Genomic DNA, 23,178 nt, shown 5'->3' on the forward strand with positions numbered 1-23,178 from the left:
AGCGATTACGCTGTGACAGGCGCCCAGCCCACCGAGGTGCCTGGTTGGGCTGATTAGATAAGGCACCTCGGCCGCGGCATTTTCCGAGTAGTTCAATTTGGGCCAATGGGCGAGGCGCCGCGACCTACGGGGATACAGGAAATTTGCCGCTCCGCCCAAAATCATGCGCTGGGATTCTACGTAACGGGTGAGCTTCTCTAAAAAACATTCGGGACCTTGTAAAACTTCACCCGCCACTTTCAAAACTTGATCCTTTTTCCATCCCCTAAACCAGAGTTTCCGACCATGCTCTTTCCTTTCTCAACCTATCGAACATGAGTCAAGATTACTTTTCGAAGAAGGGCAAAGCCCCGATGGACCAGGAGCTCGACAGGGAGGATTCGGACTCACCGCAACAGCCGGTGCCGTCATCGAGCAGACCACACTACATGACTGTCGGATCCGGCTCCACCTCCGTACACGCGGCGCATCTTCAGAACCTGCTCGACAACGACTCGGGCTACGGTGGTAGCATCGCTAATGGCGAGGCTCTGGCCTCCTCGAGTGCCGACCGTCACATCCCGACTCCCACCAATGGCCAGCTCTCCGAAGCTGACCGTCGGTCCCAGGCTGGTGCCATTCACCAGCTGTGGTACAACGCTCACCGGGTGACTCTGGGCCGCTCGATCAATAAGGTTATCGAACTCTTGAAGGAGTTGCAGGAGATGAATGTCTCCTGGCCAGCCCATTATCCGTCAGTTCAACGAGCCGAGGGTGCTTCGCGACCTGGTTTTGGCCACGCATACTCGACTGCGGGCGACGTACCTGCCACCGCTTCCTCTGTTCCCTCATCTCCGACATCACCTCCCTCGATTCGACGATCGCTGACCTCGGTCGAAACCCATGGCAGTGCTGAGTCGAGCAGGACGCAGGAGAGACGGCCTGCCGAAGAGCCAAGACTTGTTACACCGCAAATTGCTCAAGACTTTTCCGTCCTGAAACTGGACCTGAAGCTGGGCTCTCTACATCAAGCGGAGCTCGTCCATTCGCTGGAAAAGGGCTCTATTGCGTCTCTCCTGGACGGTAAGATCAGCTCGAGCATCCGGCATCTCCTCAACCTGCGCGAACGGATCGAGGATACCTCTAGCAAGGTTTTGGTTACCGGAGATTTAAACGCTGGAAAATCGACATTCTGTAATGCTCTGTTGCGGAGGAAGGTTCTACCTGAGGACCAGCAGCCGTGTACGGCAATTTTCTGCGAGGTTCTAGATGCCAGGGAGAACGGAGGTCTCGAAGAGGTGCATGCCGTGCATAAGGATGCGAGTTATGATCGGCACAATGAAAGCACCTACGACGTCTACAAGCTGTCACAACTGGAGGACATCGTCATTGATAACGACAAATATACCCAATGCAAGGTTTATGTTAAGGACGTACGCACCATCGACGAATCGCTGTTGAACAATGGTGTGGTGGACATTGCCCTGATCGATGCCCCTGGATTGAACTCGGACACGACGAAGACGACGGCTGTATTTGCCCGACAAGAAGAAATCGATGTTGTTGTGTTTGTGGTTTCAGCCGCCAATCACTTTACAATGACCGCCAAGGAGTTCATCTGGGCTGCCGCTGCCGAGAAGGCGTATCTTTTCATTGTGGTCAACGGCTACGACAACATCAGAGACAAGAACAGGTGCCAGAAGATGATACTCGATCAGGTCGAAGGCCTCAGCCCGAGGACACACAAGGAGTCGTCTGAGCTAGTTCACTTTGTTTCCAGTAACGCTGTACCCACCGCCCCAGCTCCTCCGGGCGGACCCTTTGGCGATGGAAGCGGCAGCTCGAATGGAGGAGGCGGCGGCGGCGATGACCCTAGTGACGACCCCAAGGGCAAGGGTAAGGATGTCGAGAAGATTCGTGATTTTGAGAATCTTGAGCAGTCACTGCGCAGATTCGTTTTGGAAAAACGCGCCAGATCAAAGCTGGCACCTGCCAAGACATATCTTCTCAACATCCTCAACGATGTCAATGTGCTGGCCAGTGTTAATACAGACGTCGCTCAATCGGAACTCAACCGCGTCACGAAGGAACTCAAGGAGATCGAACCTCAGCTTGAATCAAGCAGAAAGGCGAAGGCTCAAGTTGGTGACGAGATTGAAAAGATCACGGAAGAGACGTGTAAGGAGGTCTATGACTACACGAGGTTGACCCTCAGCTCAGCTATTGAGCATTCAGGAGACAACAACCACGGTGTTCCGTACCGGGGACTGTTCAGCGCCTTTGAGTACGCCGAAGAGCTCAAGCATGCCATGATGTCCTATATTCAGGAGTCAGTAGCCCATTGTGAAGAGCACGCCAAGTCAAAGACGGTTGGTGGCGTCAATGCCATCAAGCAGCTTGGTATTCTTCACCTGGGAGACGACTACCAGAACCTGGTTTTCCGTCCCGATGTCATGTTCAAGAGGAAGAGGGACTCAATGGCTCGTCAGGTTGAGATCCCGACGGAACTATGGGACTTTGTTGACTGGAACACCATCGTTCAGAGACAGGAGAAGGTTGCGGGTACGGGTATGGCCCTCACTGTGGCGGGTGCCCTAGTTCCTCGCATGATGGGTGTCAGTGGCTGGATGGACCACGCGTTGAGCGCAGCCAAGATTCTCGGCAACGACAATTTGCGCCGGCTCATTGTCCCAGGAATTGTCGCAGCGGGTAAGTTCATATTTTCTGCAAGTGCCCAGAAACTAAGTGACTAATGAACGATACAATAGCTGTCGCAGCCGCGGCGTACATACTCAATCAGATCCCCAACTCCCTTCCACACCGTCTCTCGACCAAGATTGCTGCTCAGCTGGAGGCTGTCGATTATGTCCACGGCAACTCGACGCGCATTTCGTCTTCGGTCCGTAAGGTTTTGCGCTACCCCGCTGACAATCTTCGCGTCGGCCTTGAGCAGTCGGTCAAGGACCTGGGCAACCGGCGTGAAGAGACGCTCAAGGTGCGTCAAGAGAGCGAGGTTGCGCTGAAGTACTTTGGCAACCTCGTCCGCAACAGCGCGCAGCAGAGATCTGTTGTGCAAGGTGTCGACCTCGACGCGCCCCCGCCAGGTGCCGCCGCTGCTGGACTTCACTGAAATGGCAAATCTCATCTCATTCCTTGTTTTTGGCGGAATACCTAACGATAGCATGGAACGGCGTTCATTTTTTCGGTGGTTGAACTGGGCTCCTCTCAATCGACCCCTATGCAGGGTCTCGTATGCAGCTACACCTGAGTTTATTTGCCCCCCTCCCCCTAAAAGAAATCGGTGTGACGGAGAAGAACAGCGGAGGATATATAAATCTGCTACGTAGAGATACAATCAAGGAAACCTAATTCTGCATCATTATCGTTTGTCAATATCTGATTGACCTAGCGTTAACTTTCAAACGCTCGGCTCCTGTGTATTTCGGCCATCCTCTCAGCCCTGAAGTCGATACAGTTCGACTCAACATTTCGAAGATGAGGATGGCATTTCCGAGAGTACGAACGCGCCCAAGCAGGCCCGAGCTCGAGAATCCAATCTCTCTCTCATTTCGAACGGCAGCTTTAGTATGGAATACTTTACCCGCGAGGCAGTTAGCGACCGAATTCCGGACGGACCACGACCGGAGTAATTAGCGCGGATCCCGGCCCCTCCCCGCCCCTATTTTGTGTGTGTCTTTCTCCGTCCATGTGCGTGCGAGTCTTTTTGGGATCGTCGTTTTTCCAACATTAACTACAGGGCGGGCCATACCAAATTCCCAGAAACCCACAGAGGTGGGACCTGCATGGTCGTGCGTATGTATGTTCTAGATGATCCCGCTGTCCCGGGCGATTTTGATTGATTAGACGGAGCATTGAAGAATTTAGATGAATATCTGCAGGATGCCATGCAAGAATGTTTCAATGCTATGCAAGAACGAGTCGAGTTGTACTTTATGTGGCAAGCTTGACTACGTATACGTACGTAAGTGAGTACTACCATGTAATATGAAGTTGAGCCATAGAAAACTAGGTGGCGACCAGCTTCCCTCGGTGATAGCTGGGAGGTCCGCTTTGACCGCCCCCCTCCGCCCTTCCTCGCACCATCTAATTGTACCTTTTTCACAGTAAGCTACTGCATGCTATGAACGGAGGCCCATTAGCGGCCTGGCGTGCATGCAGGATGCAAGCTGCAGGCACTTTATCTGAGCTTTAGCTTCCCTGCGTCAGTTTAGTACGCTCATTTTTTTGATGCTGTATCTTCTGGAAAGTTTTGGTTGAGATTCGGAATGTCGATAGGTGTACGGAGTAAGGATACGAATTGTGTCTTGAGTGTCTTCTCCCCCAGACACTAGTCCTACGTGTAGGTAAATGAATGGAAAAATACGTAGTGTTGTTCCTTTCAGATCCAAGACATTGCCCGAGACATGCGACACCACTTACCAGTTCCTGGATCGTGGGGGCGATTTTCTCCTCCTCTCTTGCCGGACAGGAGAGGGTGAGCAGTTATTGAGATAGTCTACAGACGGCTCAATCTAGCCCCGAAGAGATCGGTGGGCACGGGACACATGTGGTTATTTAACAAACCCCAACTTTTTTTCTTCTTAGTGTCTGCATTTGATTATGTAGGCCGAAGGGAGAGGGTCAAAGCGCGAGGAAATGAGAGAACAGAAAGGGATTCTTTAGGACTGTGGGCAGGAATCATCAAGGCCTCACTATGACGGGAACACAAATTTTGTGTAGTGTCTATCTCTGACGTCTAGTTCCAACACATGAATTGGCGGCATGAGTCAAGTTCGTGGTGGCTTTCTGTCAGAAACCCCCGGATCGGGAACCAACAGGTTGGGATGCATTTACAACCACCTACCATGCCAAACGCTTAAAAAAAGATACCACGCAGCTTCAGAGTTTCTGCTTTTCTGCTGGGAAGAAAAGGAGAAAGGGACAAAGTCAGAGAGGGTCGATCGCGCGTGTCCATCTGCAATGCAACGGGGTCAGTGGGATCGACCCGCTGGGATGAACTTTGCTAATCCTCCTGCAGCCTCTATCAACGACTTTCTCGCCATCTCGTGTCCTCCTTGAGGCGGGATAGGATACTTACACAATGACATTTCAGCCTCATGCCACTAGCACCCAAGTAAGGGAGATCTGTCAATTTTGGACCTCGTCTGGTTGAGTAGAGAGGCCCCCGATGGGTGAATCCAGCGAATCTCCTTCGTCGCATAATGGGACAACAACATGCGACGCGCACACGGCGAACCGGTTTCATTAACTTCTCTGAATATTGACGACGTCCTATCGTGCTGTCAGGCAAACTTACCAATCAAGAATGAATGAGTGAGGGAGGTCCGGGAACGAGGGCATACTGCGGTACAGGAGATCCATCGGGGTAGCATCCACGATCCCGGCGAGCAGGATTAGACGTTTCATTGCCCCGGCCCTCAGCCGGGTTGTGTCGTGTTGCGTGCTATTCCATTAGTTTGTTAAGGGTACGGATGACTTTTCCACGTTGTCACTCGCTTATGTTTGTGGTGGTCGCGTTTGTGTGTTTTGCTTGCTACTCCTGACTCTATGCCCGGCCGCCTCTTTACGCTACGCCTTTCTTTCAATGACAAATGGCGGCCTTTTTGCCTTTGTAGCGTCTCGCATGTTTTCGTTAGCGGGAACGGTGGCGTCTCCAACGGGAAAGGGGGAAAACGGGAGAGGCACGCAAGAGAAAGGAGATGGTTTGGAGCTAATCAACGGCTTCTTCCACCGGTTTTTTTTTTTTTTTTTTTTTTTTCGACTTCGATCAAGTACCTAAACTGAGGGGTTCAACGACAGGCCAGTAGACCTCGAAGTGAAGGGGTCCCCCCCATAGCACACTACTACTGCATGCCTGTATCCATCCTGTCACTGGGGCCTGGGAATAAGTGCCCTGTGCTTTTCAAGGAGGGTGTGCTGGTCCATCCATCCATAATCCCCACCTCTCTATATGTTTTTTGGGCAAACTGTACGTCAAGCTTCAGGAATTATTACAAGCCAATAGCGACCGTTCCACTGGGCTTGTCCCGAAGCGCCACCCTTGTCACCCCTAATAGATGGTCCCTTCCTTCCTCCTAAAATGGAGAGGCTACAAGGGGTGGCCAGTAGTATGGGATAACTGTTTGTGGGCTTTTGCAAGTGGACCATTCACCGGACTTGATGGGCGGAGATGAAATTGGAGAGTGACATTCGCCAATGGCTTCTGGCCGTCGTGGCTTCCCACCTCCCCCCAATTCAGGGATAGGCAAGGACCTGGACCTGTCCGACCTCTCCCCCCCCTTCTCCATACTCACCTCACCACAGTCGCCTAATCGCTCTTGTTACTACCTCAGCTTAGCTGTCTGTCCGCGTCTATTGGCGAGACTCCAGGCCAGGCTGTTTCTCCCCCTTCTCTTTCCCTTCCATTTATCCCTTTTCTTTTCCGCTGTCAACTCTGTGCCTACGGCCAAACTGGGCTCTTTTGGGCGAGTTCCTTCTTTTCGACCCGACCCCAAATACCACCACACATCAAACGACACCACCACACTCACCCCCCTTGAACATTCTTATTATCGTCCCTCTTTACTTACTTTTTATTTTCTCCTTCTTTCTGGCCCCTTGTCGGGCTCTCATTTTCCAGTACCTAGTTTAGCCACAGGCGGACCCAATTTCTTCTCTACTCTTTCCTGCCGTAGTGCCCTTTTGCAGCCCTGTCTGTCACTCAGAACTGTAATTACCTACCTGAACTTATCTTATCCATACCTCCGCCGCATTATTCACACGCAATACCCGTATTTGTACGGATCCCTTCGGAGGATATCTTGTTCTATCCCTCCCATTCCGTCACTGCCGCTGTTGAACGCGGTGCAACCCTGCGAGCCGTACAGCAGGTCTATCGTATACCACGCGTCAACTGCCTCTTCGCTCACGCCCCCTCGACACGCCTGCCGAGCACAAGGATTTTCGACCTCCCTTTCCTCCCATTCGGAGAGAAACAGAGACAGGCAGACTGAACTGAGAGACAGGTCCCAAGGACAACTCACCGGAGTGGCTCTCGCGCTCAGACGCACCCATTTCCCGCCTGTCGTCTTGTCGCATTTCCGCGAAGGAAAAAAAAAAAAACCACCCCAAATCTCCCTCTGCAACCCCTCGTCGTCAAAAAGAAACGAAAGGGTCAGACACATCGCTTCTCGTGCTTCTCCTGGAAAGCTTCTACAACCTGTGCCCATGCGCGGCTCTCCCGTGCCCCTTGGCCTGTCCTACATGTTGTCGCCGCCGTTGCCGCATCTGTCGTTGCTGCTACCATCACTGCCGCCGCAGCACTCTCACTCCTCAGCCTTACCCCTGAAAATTGCAATCGCCATCGGTCCGGCCTGCCATTGCTAAGCGACGACAATCCCTTCCGAGCCACTTTTTTGTTCCTCCTCCCAGCAGAATCCACCCCCCGAGCTCGCCCTGCGTTGCCCTTCCCCCCGGGTAACCACCAGCACAAGCTCAGCCCAGTTGTTCGGTCACGAGCGCATCACCGGTCACAACCTACCGCCGAACCTCGAGCGAATCGCCGGTCCGAGTCCGTAAGCGCCCTCTTCTAAGCCGGCAAGGCGACCGAAGGGAGGATGTCGCTCAATGGTCTGGACGACCCCAAGGTCAAAGAGGCCCACGAATCTGCTGTCGCGGAGCCTGGAGGATGGTATGATGAACCCCCTCACTCATCCCCACCATCATGAACCGAACCACTATCAAATCCGTTGATGTGGTTCAAAATGGAGCACGGCGCATCGGTGCACATCGGTCCGCCGGTCTTTGCCTTTTTCCTACGAGTCAACGATTCTTAAACTACCCCATACATCTCCCTTTACTTTGACGTCGCGCGCATCTATTCTATCTAGGCTAACCGGTGTTATCACCTTTGCGCCAATATAGGTTCCTTCTCAAATATGCGAGTCGCGATGATGTCGAGCTTCTGGGTCGTGGGAATGGTGGGATCGTGGAAATCCGGAACCAGATCGCTCAGTATGAGAACGAGAACGAAGACCACTCGCCCTTGTTTGGTTTTCTGAGGTACCGTCGCCGGAACGTAATCATCAAATATCTTCCCGAGGATTGCTCGAGACTCGTCCAAGGTGGGTTTTGTTCATGTCTCTAAAGTGCGGCGCATTGTTTGAGCGTTGTCCACGCCCATTCCAGAGGGAGATTAAGCTGACTTGGCCACCTCTTTTTCAACCACTTGTAGCACGTGTAACTGTCCACTTCAACGCCGTCTGTGAGCGCTTCACTCCGTATAACACCACCTTCTCGATAGCTACGGCGAAAGAGCTCAAGGATACCAAATTGTCCGCCGCATGCTCGCTGCACGCCGCCTCTGGTTCAACATCCTCCTCAACAAGCTCTCTGCGACGGAGACGTTTAATGGAAATTGCGGAGGAGGAAGAGGAAGAACAAAGGGCAAGCAAGAGGAAATCCGTTGGAGAAGGCTTGCCGGAAACCCCCGGGGAGGCGTCCGCAGAGACCCCTAAATCGCCTATCGCAGGTCCGCCGGTGACGCTGAACGCCGATCTTGCTAACTCACCTGAAGAAAGCAAGTTTTCCGAGTCCCTGGAGCCGCCAGAATTTGTTGGCACTAGACCGTCTTCCCCTACAAAGTCAGTGGATGAAGGTCGACGCCTGTCGTCGCAGTCCACGCGGCCCGAGGTTTACTCGTCCTTTTCTACGTACGGGAAACCTAGAGTCAAGCTTGCACCGAGGCCTTCCCTTGACGTCGCCGGGCATCCGCGCACTGCTGCTGTGGGGGCAGATTTTAGGCCAATTTCGCAATTACCGTCTGGCTTCAAGTTATTCTCCAAGGGTGCCAAAAAAGGAAAGTCCAAGGAAAATACTCTGGATCCTTCCGAACCAGCCCACCTGGACGAAACAACCGAAATCTCCTTGGCCGCCACTGCAATACCCTTACCTGAAGAGGATCCCATTTCCCAGCTCGACGAACCCGTAAGGCCACACACGAGCTCGGAGAGACCCACCACGAGCTCGGGTGCCTCAATTAAATCAGCGATGCCATCCCTCACAACCACCGCCGTCACTGCTACGAAGCAGACTATGACGCCCGAAAAGGCGCGTCTGATGAAGGCGATGAAACTGAGAGAGAAAAAGAAGAGAATGAGCATCCAGCCTATGTCTGTCCCTGTTATAGATATCGACGTCGATGCTGATGCTGATGTCGACGGCTTGGTCGAGGAGATCAATTCGGAGAAGGTACAACCTACCGAGCATATCGAGGAGATAACCGAGCAGACCCTTGCTACCGAGGTTGATGGCGACAACGAGGAGGAGAGCGAGCGACGACTCTCAATTTCGAAAGCGGATTCCGGCATCGTTGTCGACGCGTCCTCCGCCTCTATTCACACCGATGCTGCTTCTGAGATCACACAGACCGACTCGCACCCTGCCTCACCCATTATTGCTTCATCCGAGCCTGACCACTCGACCACGGCATCTTCGCTATCCGAATCTACTGACGGGACGGTAAAAGATATCGAAGACGAGTCCCAACAAGAGCTTTTCAATGTGAAGTTCGATATGGCCGAGACAGAAAATCCACACGACCTGGTGGTCGAGTCAGAGATACTCGCCGAGGTGGCTGCCACCGAAGATACTCTGCTGGATCTCGAGACCGAGACGGACGTTCCTGTAGCGAAAGAGACGGGGCAAACGCTCCCTCCATCGAACGAAGAGAAGATCGTTGAAAAGATTGAGGTGACGATTGAACCTGAGCAAGATGACACCCCCCTTGTCGAACAGGCTATTGAGGCCATTCAGGTCGAGGAACAACCCCGCGAGGAACAGCTGCTGGAAGCTCAACAAAACGAGGTACACCTCGAGATTGAAAAGGCCGAGATCAAGGAGACAGAGTCCAAGTCTCCCATTAGCCTGCCAATCTCCAAGTTCTCCACGAGCCCAACACAAGAGAAAGCACCTGTTGTCTCCCCTTTGCAATCACCCAAGGGGGAAACAAAGGAAGAAGGACCTGTCAAGGCCACCGTATCGGGAACCACAGAAGGAACACCCAAGTCGCCTATTTCACCTCGCTCCCCGGGATTGAAGGTCCCCAGATCAAAGTTCTCAACGCAAGATCTTCGAGCGGCGGCGAGCGAGGTGCCAACCATTATCTCGCCAGCGGAAGAAATGGTTAAGGAGCCTCTGCCCGCCCCTATCGAAGAGCATAGTGATGGCGATGCTCAGTCAGCCGACTCGGAACGTTCCAAGCGAAAGGCCCTGGTTGACCCTATCCGAACTGATCTCGGCACATCTGAAAAGCAGCAAGACGTCCACACTTCTGACGATGAGGAGCTGATGAACGAGCTCGACTCGGCCACCGTTGAACAGGCCCACCACATCACCGTCTCAAAATCACCCATCACTCCAGTCTTCCCCAGTCCGACGGTCCAGCAGGCCTCCAGCAGGCCCACTTCGCGTGGCGTTGTTCGCACCATCTCAAACCCCATCCGTGGCAACCTTCTCACGCCTGCAGACGTAGCCCAAAGCCAAAGTCAGAGGTCCATCTCCTCTGGCGCCGCGTTCCTTCACAAGATCACTCAGCAGAACCAGAACTTGTCTACCAAACAACCAGGCAAGATCGGATCGAGCATCTCCCAGCGTATCAAGGCCCTGGAGAAGCTCTCTGCCACCCCCCCTGGCAGCACTGATAGCTCCGAGTCAAGTCTGAAGGCACCGAGACCGTCGTCAGCTTTCTTTTCCGTGAAGAGAGGTAGCGTAAGAGAGACTCCTTCTCGGTCACCTTCTGTTATGGAGAGGACAAATTCTCTTCGAGTTCCCAGCCCCGCTCCCTCGGCACTAGACGATTCGAGGGATTCTTCGCCTGAGACTGCCAAGGCGAATCGCGGGAGATCGGGATCTATGGCCAATAGGTTATCGATGTTCGAGGTCCCCGGCGCCCAGCCGCCCAGGGGTCGACCTGAGTCCATCTCTGTTACTGCACGTATCATTCGCGATCCCAGCCAGGTGGGCAAGGCACCCGAGCTGCCAAAGGATCCTTCTGAATTCGGACGACTGGAGCTCAAAGAGTCACCCTTGGTGGTCGATCATCAGAAGGCAGAGCCTCCGCTGCCGCCGGCCAACTTGGCCAAAGTGGAGGTTTCCAAGGAGACGCTGCAGGAGAGGAGACTGTCTAAGGAGAAGCGTCGTTCGCAGTCTACTGACCCGAAGCCCGACGCTGACGAGGGGCCTCGTCGATCGTCCCTCAGTATCATGAAGGACTTTATCAAGGACCGCCGCAAGTCGCTTACCTCCCCTTCCGCCGAGGTCCTGACAGCTCCCCTTCCTATGTCTCCTGGTTCCAAGTCGCCTTCCAGGCCGCCCTCTACTCACCAGAGCTCGGCAGGCTTCGGTCGTCGTCTTTCCATAAGCAGCCGTCGCTCTTCATTCAGCAAGGATAACAACACAAGCGGAGCCTTGTCCCCTTCTACCTTCACCGAGTGCAGCGGTTCTGGCGACGACAGCAAGTCTACAACCAGCGACAAGAAGAAGAGCCGTGCTAGCCGCTTCATGCGCCGCTTGTCGTCGTCTCTGAGCAGCACGGGTCGTGGTAAGACTATGACTCCTACTGCCATCTCTCCTACGGTTCAGGAGGAGGATGCTTCTGAGGTCAAACGCCTCCAACAGCCAACCATCGACTTCTTGGGCGACGTCAATGTACAGTTTCCGGATAATCTGCTGTGGAAGCGCCGCAGCATGTCCCTAGACTCGCAGGGTTTCTTGATCCTCAGCGCTGTTGCTGGCTCGGCCGCCACAAAAGACAGGCCGTCTACGGGTGCCGGAGTGAAGAGATACCACCTCTCTGACTTCCGGATGCCGTACATCCCCGATGTAGAGGTTCAAGAGTTGCCCAACAGTGTTGTCCTCGACTTTATTGAGGGATCTGGCCTTCAAGTTGCGTGTGAGGATCGCGTCGGGCAGATGAATGTCTTGCACAGTAAGTCATAAGCACCAAATATGTATGCATACTCCGCGCTAACCTTTGCTAGTTCTTCAAGATGCGCACCAGAGCCACAGCTCATTTGGCCAGTAAACTACGATGCCGCCTTTTCTACACTTACCACTTCATTCCCTTTATCCTATTATACCCCAAGAATCCTATTCTCCAACTACACATCATCAAGCAACTCGCCGCTTTTCTTTGTCAACATACCTTCTGGATCATTCATTTTGACAGCCCATGACGGCCTAAAGCATGACTTTACTGCTCTTGCCTCATTATTTTCTATATCAAACCAAGCTTGCTAGCACCTGAGATGTTGCTCGCAGCCAAACTACGAACCACCCGCAGAAACCCCCTTCCATAACTTAGTGGGCACTTAATTGCATGTCGCATGGCCCGACACACACTATCCCGTTTTCTTTCCATTTATTCCCGCTTCTTCATTTTTGCACTTCGTTTCAGTCTGGAAATGATACCACCCCACACGGGGACTGTTCAGGTTGGAGAGACATTTGGAATGGTGGTTTGTTGGAAATGCCTATCCATCAGACCAGCCGGCTTCCCATGAATATAATCCCCCCCCCCCCCCCCCCCCCCCTTTTTGTTTCTTCAGAGAGATGGAAACTCAGAGGAGGAGCCGCAGATGTTGGGAGGCAGACTTCATTTTGAGTTGAGCTGGTGCTTTTGTGCCCAGACACGCCAGGCATTGCAGAACATTGAAATGTACATATTAACCAACCTATTCATCTCGGCACGGAGGCTTAGACTTGGAAACAAGCCAGCCTCCATGAGGCGTCGAATAAGATGCAGATATCTGACTTGACATAAACGTTCTCTGTGGTGATGAAGTGTGTGGTGAGGAGGTGAGTGAATGATGCCTTGATTCGTTATGGAGGTACCTAGCTAGCAACACTGCGTCTCAGCCTCAATACAGGCATTTAATCCCTAGTCTGGTATCTATCCATTGCACTCTCGTCCCAAAGTAGCAAGACCAATCCTTTCCCGCCCTTCCTCATTCATTCCGAGTTTTCAAGTCATCTTTTCTTCTAGATTAAATGGTCTTTTCCCTCAAGTTCATGTCTGATCTTGCATAGAAGCCCGTACCGATTCCAAAAGAAAAAAGCTCATACAGCCATGTTTAGACGGTGAACATCCGGAAGATGCGCTTGTTGACGTCTCTCGTCCTCATTGGAATCGGGAATGATCTGCTGCCGGCTGGGGTTGTTGGGGTTGTACGTCTGGGAGGGTCTCTGTTCATCGAGTTCGCCATGTGGTTCAAAGCTGTCGCTTTGCTGCTGGGTCGGCTGGATTTCGGCACCTCGAGTCGAAGCCGCCATGGTGCGAGAGGTCAAATATGCTCCCCGCCACTCTTGCGTCCGTGTTTGTTCCTGCTGCTGGTTGTGATGCTGTGGTCCTACCTGACGCTCCTGGTTCGCGTTCTGTTCTTGCCCGGCGACGCTACTGATATCGGGAGCAGCCTCACCATCATCGGACCGACCTCCAATAGTACTCTCCTCCCTTCCCATGAAGAATAGTCTGATTCTGCGCCTGACAAAGGGTCGGAAACCGCCGCGGAGTTGGATGGGCATGTGGAGATCGACGCGCGGCATGTGAAAGTCGTGAATACCGCCGTTGTTGCCGTGGGTGTAAAAGTAGTGAAGGCAGGGGATCCAGCAGCAGGCGAGAGAGGCGAGGAGGAGGCCGGTGAGGACGCCGAGGAGGATGCCTTTGAAGACTAGAGAGGCGTCTGTGGGGCTGGAAAGGATCCATGCTTCGATTGCTTCGGTCGTTTTGGCTGGGGCAGGAACGCGTGAAATGGTCGCCATGATGACTGAATGTTGGCGATGCCTGTCTTTTTCAGGTTTTCTTTTTTTTTTTTTCTCCCTTTTCCTTAGGCTTGAGTTTTGGAAGTATACCGACCGACTTTTGGAAAGTGTTTTGGCGGTGAATGGTGAGGAAGTTGCTGATGTTTTCTGCGAACGATGATTCACACGGTTCTTTTGTAGATTGGTGAATCAACAGTGACGAAGAGGCTTGTACGTTATTCTTTTTTGAAGGAATATATCTTTGCAGAAGTCTTCTAACGTGAGCGAAGAGTGCCGCGTGTGTTGTTGTAGACTCCTTGGTTTCGTGATGCCTTGTTGTTTGATGGTGTGAATAGAGACGAAAGGCGCAAATGGTCAAGCCAAAGTTCTGTGTTCTTCTTTTCACAATTGATTTTTCCCAAAGGGTTTATAAAATGTCGGCGTGGAAGTGCGAAAAAGAGTAGTTTGGGAAGGTGTGTTAATCATCTAAAGCAGGAGCAACTCCTATTTCTCCTCTGCTCTTTCCTCTGTGGTGGGATTTGGGACAACGGGACAACAGAAGCCTTTACCATAAATTTGAGCATACGAATGAGGTAGGTTATAAAAGTCCTTGAGGACACTTTCTGTTTACAGATTTTCTACTAGATGACGCTCATTCTCCCTAAGGAATCCCTGAATAGCCTCCAATGCAATACCTCTTCGCATCCCCGTCTTGTCGTCCCATGAGGAATGCAAGCCAACCAGTCTTCCTGTCCGTCGCTCAATAAGGGGTGCCCCCGAGTGCCCCCAATATGTCCAGCAAGTGTGCATAAGCGCCCCGATATCCGAATTATCTTGGACGTCCTGCCCTTCGACGCAGCCTCTGAAAGTCCCGGTGCTTAAGTGCAGCATGTCGTATCCCGTCTGGATACCCGTTTCCGCAGCTTCTAGATCATTGCTTCCCGGATGACCAACACATACAAGACGGGATTTAAGAGGCGGCGGGGAGGTGGCTGGTGTGATGAATGGAAAGCCTACGGCCGCCCTGCTCGGATCCGAGGTTGTTGAAGACGGGGGCTCCTGAGCTGCTATGACTTTCAAGAGAGCGAGGTCACGCCTCGAGTCCCATACCAAGGTTTTCGCTTCCACTACTTGACCTGAGGCGAACAGGAGCCAGTGGCTTTTGGACTTGTCAAACTCGTCTGCTGTTTCGGCTACACAATGAGAGCAGGTGAGGAGGATGCCGTCGCGTGAGATGCAGACGGCCGTACCAGCTTCCTCTTGGGCAAAGAGTAGCGTTGCCATCAGTGACTGAGCGAGACCTTTTACTTGCATGTCTTGGGGGGCTTCTAGTTGATTCTCTTGTAGCAGGCGACGCTTCTTCAAGAGAAGCTGGAGGTTCTTTCTTGTGAGATGTTTAAGTTTGAGACTTGCGCCAAGAGTTTCTGGTAAGCTGTGTATCTTGGTTTCGCTCATGAAGGCCTTGGTGTTGGATGCCGAGGCAGCTGGCATTGGTTGACTATTTGATTCAGAATGAGGAGATACAAAAGCGACTGCTGCCGCGAGCCTTGTTTTCTGTCTTGTCTGTCGAGGAGAAACCAAAGCTGGCATAGGCTCTTCGTCCATAATGATAAAACTCGGAGTTTCTGTGAGAAGGGACTTTCCCTCCAGCAATGGTAGGTGTAAGGAATCTGCAGTCAAGGTTTTTGGTGTTTGAAGTTGCAGGATCATAACATCAACCAGCGTTAGCCTTCATCTGGGTGGCGTTGAGATTGCTGCCTAATCCCATAGGCTAAATATGAACGACTGGCAGATCTATTATTGTAAGTATTTAAACACGCTAAATGTAATCGGTTGTTTAACTAAGCCGCCGCTTTCTGAGCCCACTCTTCGGCCAATGTCTTGTAATCCTCAGGACCGTAAGGATCAGACGCTTCGGCAATCATACCATTCTTCCTATACACATTCAATCCCAAATCACGGACTAGTTCATCGACATACGGTATAGCGTCAAAAACAAAGTCAGGGAACATATCGCCATGGCCCGCCGGATACCTCCACTTGCAGAACCGGTTGTGCAAAGCGGTTTCATACCGCAGCTCTTCCAGCGCCTTAGGGTCTGAAGTCGCCTTGCTGACGGCGGGCAGCTTATCATGGAAGAAGGCGTCAATCCACAAGGCTTGGGTGTTTGCAATAATGGCGGCGGTAATGTGCATGAGGACACCCGCAAATGCAATATCACGGTGCTCCAGGAACTTCTGCGAAGGCGGCGCCACGAAGCGGTACAAGGCATACGATGTCTGTGGAGTGAAGGGGTTGACGGCTTCCTTCGTCGAGATGCCACCGTTCTCTACCAAGGGCTTCAGCTTCTTGTACTTCGCTGGCTGCTCTTGGAGTCCTGGCCACCTGCTGAAGATCTCCTTGTCGACCTTATCGAGCAAATCGGCAGATGGGAAACTGTCTGGGGTCGGAGTGTGAGGGATTCCAAGGTCTTTCTCGATACCGACAGGCAAAAACTTGATTGGCTGGAACTGCTTCCATCCAGTCGCACAGGCAAGAGTATCCGACTCAAGTGCAGATCCGTCGGAAAGATGGACGGCTCTAGGCGACAACTTCACGATGTCAGCGACGTGCACATGGACCTTTCCATCACGAATGAGGTCGAAAAAGTCGGTCTCGTAGTTCAAGATCGATAAACTGGACGCGACATGCTTGGCTTCGCACCAAGGCTTCAGCTTCTTCAGCTCAGGGTGCGAGTCGTACTTGTTTAGCGTAATGACGTCGTTGCCGAGGACGCTCCAAAAGTTGTTGACGATGCCACGACCGATGGCGGTGCCGTGGTAGAAGTTTCTCGTCTTGTTGTAGCCGTCGGCCTCACCCCAGGCGCAGGGGCTGAACCAAGTCAACGCGCGTGTATGGACAAGCTTCTCGAGCCACTTCTTCAACGGTGTAACATATGGCGGTGCCATCCATACTGGGCCATGGCCGGACTCTGCATTGGATTAGTAATGGCAACCTAGTCGAAAGAGAAATTCAAGGTACCTCGGATGACCCAGTTTACCGCAATGCCCTTTGTAGCATATGCGTACACCAGATCCCAAGCCGACTTGGTGCCACCAAATACAGTAACACGCTTAGACGTCTCAAGCGTGTCAGCATGCTGGAGAAAGTCCTTTCCATGAAAGATTGGTGCACCAAAGGTTTCTTGGCCCTCAAAGTCAGGCAAGAAAGCCTGAGAGGTCAGACCAGTCGCAACAACAAGCTTCTTAGCTAGAACTTGAATCTCTCTGCCGTCCTTGTCGTCAAAAATCGTCAGAATCCAACCTCCGGTCTCTTGGTGCTCGACCGAGAGAATCTTGTGCTGGAAACGGATCTTGTCAAAGATGCCAAAGTTCTTGGCGTACTGGGTGAGATATTCGTGCAGGACCTTTCCCGGAATGTGCTGTCCCGGAAGAACGCCAAAGGTCTCCGAGTCCATGGCAAAGTCGGGGTACTCATAGGTCCCGAGCATGTTGTTACTCTTCAAGCCCGGGTAAAGGCGGTGCTCAGCCCACACGCCGCCCGCCGTCGGCGACTGATCGAAGACGGCCAGCGAGTTCTGCGGATGAAGCTGGTGGTGAGTCTTGGCCGCGGCCAAGCCATACCAGCCTAGCAACTCCAAGTTAGGTCACGCTTATCAACGCTTAGGTTGGAGGTTCTTACCAGCGCCGATTACGGCAAAGTCGAGAGTCTCCATTGGGATGAGTGTATTGCTACAACGTGAGTGACGATTCTGTTTCGTCACCAAAGTTCCGAATTCAACTCAACCGAGGGGCACACAACTAAGGGCGAAAACACGGACAAGTCCCTCAAAGACACAGCAGGAAATAAACTTGAACGGGAGAGGGAACAAAGATACATGTCTGGTGCGCGCTAGACGTCGAAACAGACCCCAACTTGTGGATAGCGGATGGAGTAAGGCCCCCCTGGGTCTTGGTTCATCTGGAATCGATACAACCTACTTCGATAGTGCAACGGCCGACTTGCAGACTCGGTACTGATTTGCGGGTTTGGGTATACTGAGGCCCTGGTTATGTGCCCACATCTCGGACAGGCCTAGACTGAGCCTGTCTGCCCCCGCTGCCAGAACCCGGGATCTGCATTACTTATTCCTTCGGGCACCAAACGCGACACCTAGGGTTGAAGTTGCAAATGTTCTGAATGTACTGCCCGAGAGGGGATTCCGAGGGCACACGGGTGCCCCGAGCTCCTTGGAGTCATGACCGGATTCTCTCCCCGGACGAGAACAGATCGAGACCCACTAGTGACAAGTGGGATAATGGCAGGGACCTTGACTCGTGGCTGCGGAGGACGATGCTCTTTCAAGACAACGCTTCCATCAAAAGGGTTTTAAATAGAAACCTCGAAAACGAACTGATGGCGCAATAATGCGCCGAGTTTCGTTTTTGCTCGCAAGGAATAGGATTCATGAGGGAGTTTGTTGGTTTAAGAAACTAAAAAAACCGTTATGTTGGGACGTGCCTTGGCGCAGCTGCCACAGTCTTCAGCAATATGCACCTAAGCCAGCCCATGTCATACAGAAGCTAATCCTCTACCCGAAAGGAGCTTAAGTTGTTAGATTGACGCCTGCGTCCGGATAAAATGCTAGGAAATCTAGCTTAGTTGCATTCTTGCAATATGCTGAAACCGGGAAGAACGGGTAGATACAAAACAGAACCCTGCTTCAACCGGAATGGGTAGAATTACTCAATCAACAACATGAATCACTCTTTGCTCAATGAACCCCAGGTGTATTGCATCAAACTAATATCGTTTATCTAACAATTAAGAGTCTCATATCGCTCGAGAGCTAGTTACGCGCATGGAAAGATACGATGTCGAGTGGCAATACCTTATCTAAGAAGGTACTACTACGGACCTTTGAAGACTGGGGCCGTTGGGACGAAGAATTCCAAACAAAAGCTATAGGCTTGCATTTATGGGATTACATCAATCCTGAAAATGATGGAGCTTTAATGGAAAAACCTGCGAGACCGACAGTTGAATCCTATAATCGAAAGATTACTCGAGCTACCGACCCGGAGCAACTGTCCCAACAGGGGAGACAGACCCGCCACAGTGGCCAATCGAGTCAGACAGTTAGCCAGTCATCTGCGGGCGACTCCCTACCCTCAGCAACTGAGTCAACTGACCCACACCTCCATGCTCGAAATCTATCCGAACTTACTGCGGACGACAAAGCCTCCTTTACGTTCGAATGGAGGGTTTACGAACAAGACTACAAGGAATACAAAGAGCAAGAAGCAAATTCTGAGAAGCTTAAGGCTTGGGTTATTGATACGGTTGACTATGGCTTACGCCAGAGCTCTTGCCGCGCTATATGGGATTTGAGGACATGGTACTCCAACCTACAGACGAGTGTAGGCGCTACTGAAAGAGAACAACAAGCTGCGGCTCGTCGAAAGTACCAGGCAGCTATAACAACATTGACTAGGGTACCTAAAGACTTCGCTGGATGGATCACTTCCTGGGAAATGGCGGCAAACCATGTGCTCGTGAGGAAAACCGGAGGCGTGGAAGACCCCAATATTTGGTTCGACGATTTGACCAAGGCCATCCAACCAATTCTGGGAAGTTAGGCAGCTATATATGCTGGAATCTACAAAAACAAACTTGAGGAAAAATCATTGACGATCGGAGAGGTTGCAAAAGACCTCAGGAAGGAAGCAGAACGTCGAGATCTTCTTAGCTCGCGAGAGAAAGGTTCCCAAATAACCAAAGGCGTATTTGGCCCAACCTTTGCCGCAGACCGCGACAATACATCTTGGACGGAGGCTGAAACGCATAACGAAGAAGGGAGCCAACCTAGTCAAGACCAAGTCAACAGCCGAAAGCGAAAACGCACAGTCACCACACGGAGCACTAATATAGTGTGTAAAGCCTGTGATGGCAATCACGCTCTAGAAAACTGCTACTATGTGTTTTCCAACGATGCACCAGACTACTTCAAGGGCAGGAAATTAATCCGTGATGCGGTTGAACATCGACTTAAGAACGACGCATCTCTCAAGGATGAAATCAACCGCATCAAGAAAGTCAAACACGTTGAAGCTACCGATTGACTAGGACGAAGTATTGGAGAGTGCACAGCCAGCTTCGTTGTCTCTGCGTTTAATTCGATGTCCTGCACTACATACTACCCATTGAAGAATTCGGCTCTTCTTGACTCAGGGTCAACAATACATATCTTTAATAACTTCAACCGGTTTAACAACTTCCGTCGATCGGAGGCTGGGGATTTCATCCTTGCTGGAGAAAGCAGAATTCCTATCCAAGGATACGGGAATGTGAACATACAAACCCAGGGACCGAGAGGACCAAGAATAATCTAACTGAACGATGTCGCACTATGTGGAAATTTCCCTTGCAATCTGGTATCCCTTAGACAATTAAGAAAACGCGGATATTGGTGGGACAATCGTCTTCGTTCTAACTACATAAGGTCATTCGATAACTCAATCGTATACAAGGTTATGGACCGATATGACCAATTCGTCATCGAAGATATACCTCCTAACACGCCGAATACTGCATTCGTTACTCGAAGACACAAATTGAACTCCTGGACAAAGAAAGGTGCTATGAAAGCAGACGCAAGGAGGTGGCATCTTCGACTTGGACACCCAGGACCTCAGGCTCTGGAACATCTAGTTAATACCTCACAAGGGGTCCGGATAAAAGGACTAACCACGGTGGAATGTGATGGATGCGCACTTTCCAAGATGAAGCGTCAAATAAGCCGTCAACCACGGAACGTAGGCTACGGCCCGGGTGAGCGATTAGCAATCGACTTTCATGACCTTCCAAAAGACCCTATAGGCAGAAGTAGCGTAATGCTAATCACGGACCGCTGGTCGGGAATGATTTGGGACTACTACCTTGCGGAAAGAAGAATAGGAACGATCAGTACCGTATTGAAAAACATAACCGGCATACTCGAACGACAATACCAAATCAAACCAAAGATTATCGAATGCGATAATGAAATCGTGACGGGAGGAGTTGTATCTGTATTACTTCACTCCTAACATATCAGAGTCGAAGCATCAGCTCCGAACACCCTAGCACAGAACGGAGGAGCTGAGGTGTTAGGGAGAATTATCAAGGCGAAAGCGCGGGCTATGAGGATAGGAGCTCGGCTGCCAGAGCATCTGTAGGTCGAGATTTACCGTGCAGCTGTATATCTGTACAACCGGACGCCAAAGCATATGTATAGCTGGCGAACACCGTACGATAGATTTTACACCGCCCTAGCGCATAGAGACGGGGTTGCGGTCTAAGACCGAAAGCCATACCAAGCACACCTACGTGTCTATGGATGCAAGGCATATGCTATGACGACGGATGCTTAATTACAACGGAAGAAAAGGCAAAAGTTGAACCCAAGAGCATGGATCGGTTTTCTTGTGGGGTACCAGTCAACAAACATTTATCGAATATGGAACCCTCAGACTGGAAGAGTCGTCGGAGCAAGAGACGTTATTTTTAACGAAGACGAATTATTTAACGGAAACTTGAACCAATTAAGAGATGACCTCCTTCACGTCGGACAGCAAGAGCTAATCAATTTACTTGACCAGGTTGAGGAACCAGAAACAGACCGAAATATGATAGCAGAAGAAGACCACACCGGTGCCTTTATACCCCAAACAAATTGGGAGGGCCTTTATGGAGAAGACGAGGACGTCGGAACCCAGCTCAGTTAGGAAGATGCCGTTCTCCATGAAGTAGAAAGAGATACAGGAGCTGAACAGTTGGAGGCTGAGTCTGATCAACCAGCTGGTACCGACGAAGGCTCTGGACAAACCGGGGACGCGGAAGTCGACCTGGGGAAACCAGAAGGCGGCACGGGAGACCAGGCAGAAGCCGGCACCGATGACCAAGCCAAGAATTCTGATGCCCAGAGTCGTCCGTACCCATCCCCTGTGTCTCTTCCACCGACAGCACTTCTAGCTATGACGATTCGGGATGATTCGGAATTCCTACAAGCAAATGCTCAGAAAGGTGAAAGTTTATATGATGTCTTTGAAGCATGGAAGGCAGCGTTTGCGGCTGGACGACAGGCCACGCCGGTGGGCATCTTTGAAGGAAAGCAGATCGACAAAGCAAAGCTTCAACGACTGTTAAAGAATCCAAGTTGCCTACACAGGCGGCAGATGCCTCCGTTACCGCGAAGCCATGCTGATCTTAGAAACCACCCCATGGGTACGCTATTCGAGACGGCGGAACAACAACATCTACGCAGTCACGCCGAGATGAAATTTTGGATTGAAATAAGTCGAAAAGACACCCGTGCGAAGGACTGTCAGGTCCTAGACTGCATGTGGGTATACGTATATAAATTCGACAAGCATGGACGGTTTCAAAAGGGCAAAGCACGCCTCGTGGTCAGAGGAGACCAGCAAATCAAGTCAATACATGAAGAAACCTATGCCGCAACACTAGCAGGACGGTCTTTCCGGACACTGATGGCGGTTGCTGCACGTTTCGACCTCGAACTAATCCAGTATGATGCCGTTAACGCGTTTGTAAACGCAAAGCTAGACAAGGACATATTCATGCGCATGCCTCCAGGCTATCGGAAACCAGGAATCATCCTGATGCTCCAGAAAGCGTTGTATGGCCTAAGAGAGTCACTACTCCTGTGGCAAAAGGACCTTATGGCTACGCTGAAAGACCTCGGGTTTGAAACCGTTCCACATGAGCCCTGCTGCATGATCAAAGGAGCTATCATTATCTTCTTCTATGTGGATGATATAGTCCTGGCATATGAAAAGAAGAAAGAGAATGAAATCAAAGAAGTAACAGGAAAGTTACAGAGACGATATAAATTAACGGGGGGAAAACCACTACAGTGGTTCCTTGGAATCGAAATCATTCGAGACCGAGACAAGAAACTTATCTGGCTATCACAGTCAGACTATATTGACAAGATTGCTAACCTATCTGAAGATAGAGATCAGCGACATGACATTCCCATGAGACGCGAAGAGCTAAGACCGTATGAAAAACAAGCTAGCATAGCGTCCATAAGGCGATACCAACGCAAGATTGGATCAATTCTATATGCTGCCGTTATTACTAGACCTGACATAGCTTTCGCAGCATCAAAACTAGCCAGGTTCAACGCAAACCCAGGTCCAGAACACTACAAAGCAGCAGACCAGGTTCTGCTTTATCTGAAGAAAACCAAATCGCTTGCCTTGCAATTCGGCGGAGACGATGAGTTCTTCGTAGCAAGCGATGCCTCGTTTGCAGACAATACAGAGGACCGCAAGAGTTCCCAAGCCTATGTAATGCGATTGTTTGGAGGCACTATCGGTTGGAGAGCTAATAAGCAAGCAACCGTTACTACTTCAACAA

The 23,178-nt window shown here is 51.4% G+C and overlaps 5 protein-coding genes across 5 annotated transcripts; 2 read left to right on the plus strand and 3 right to left on the minus strand.

Moving 5' to 3' along the window:
- Positions 1–314: 314 nt before the first annotated feature.
- CTRU02_214123 (Mitofusin FZO1) lies at positions 315–3,109 on the plus strand (the record flags this gene model as incomplete). The annotated part of the gene is made up of 2 exons (XM_036724676.1): positions 315–2,688; positions 2,748–3,109. The coding sequence occupies 2 exons, from the start codon at positions 315–317 to the stop codon at positions 3,107–3,109; spliced, it is 2,736 nt and encodes a 911-aa protein (XP_036583795.1).
- Positions 3,110–7,595: 4,486 nt separating this feature from the next.
- CTRU02_214124 (gpi-anchored cell surface glycoprotein) lies at positions 7,596–12,061 on the plus strand (the record flags this gene model as incomplete). Its single annotated transcript, XM_036724677.1, has 4 exons — positions 7,596–7,669; positions 7,903–8,102; positions 8,213–11,965; positions 12,018–12,061. 4 exons carry the CDS (start codon positions 7,596–7,598, stop codon positions 12,059–12,061), a joined length of 4,071 nt encoding a protein of 1,356 aa, XP_036583796.1.
- A 1,034-nt stretch (positions 12,062–13,095) lies between these two features.
- CTRU02_214125 (uncharacterized protein) lies at positions 13,096–13,797 on the minus strand (the record flags this gene model as incomplete). The annotated part of the gene is made up of 1 exon (XM_036724678.1): positions 13,096–13,797. One exon carries the CDS (start codon positions 13,795–13,797, stop codon positions 13,096–13,098), a length of 702 nt encoding a protein of 233 aa, XP_036583797.1.
- A 606-nt stretch (positions 13,798–14,403) lies between these two features.
- Positions 14,404–15,381, minus strand: CTRU02_214126 (AT hook domain-containing protein; the record flags this gene model as incomplete). Its single annotated transcript, XM_036724679.1, has 1 exon — positions 14,404–15,381. One exon carries the CDS (start codon positions 15,379–15,381, stop codon positions 14,404–14,406), a length of 978 nt encoding a protein of 325 aa, XP_036583798.1.
- A 236-nt stretch (positions 15,382–15,617) lies between these two features.
- On the minus strand, positions 15,618–17,491 carry CTRU02_214127 (flavin-binding monooxygenase-like protein; the record flags this gene model as incomplete). The annotated part of the gene is made up of 3 exons (XM_036724680.1): positions 15,618–16,747; positions 16,798–17,403; positions 17,458–17,491. The coding sequence occupies 3 exons, from the start codon at positions 17,489–17,491 to the stop codon at positions 15,618–15,620; spliced, it is 1,770 nt and encodes a 589-aa protein (XP_036583799.1).
- Positions 17,492–23,178: the final 5,687 nt, after the last annotated feature.

The sequence above is a fragment of the Colletotrichum truncatum genome (assembly GCF_014235925.2).
Source record: "Colletotrichum truncatum strain CMES1059 chromosome Unknown Contig_0010, whole genome shotgun sequence".
Taxonomy (NCBI): Eukaryota; Fungi; Ascomycota; class Sordariomycetes; order Glomerellales; family Glomerellaceae; genus Colletotrichum; species Colletotrichum truncatum.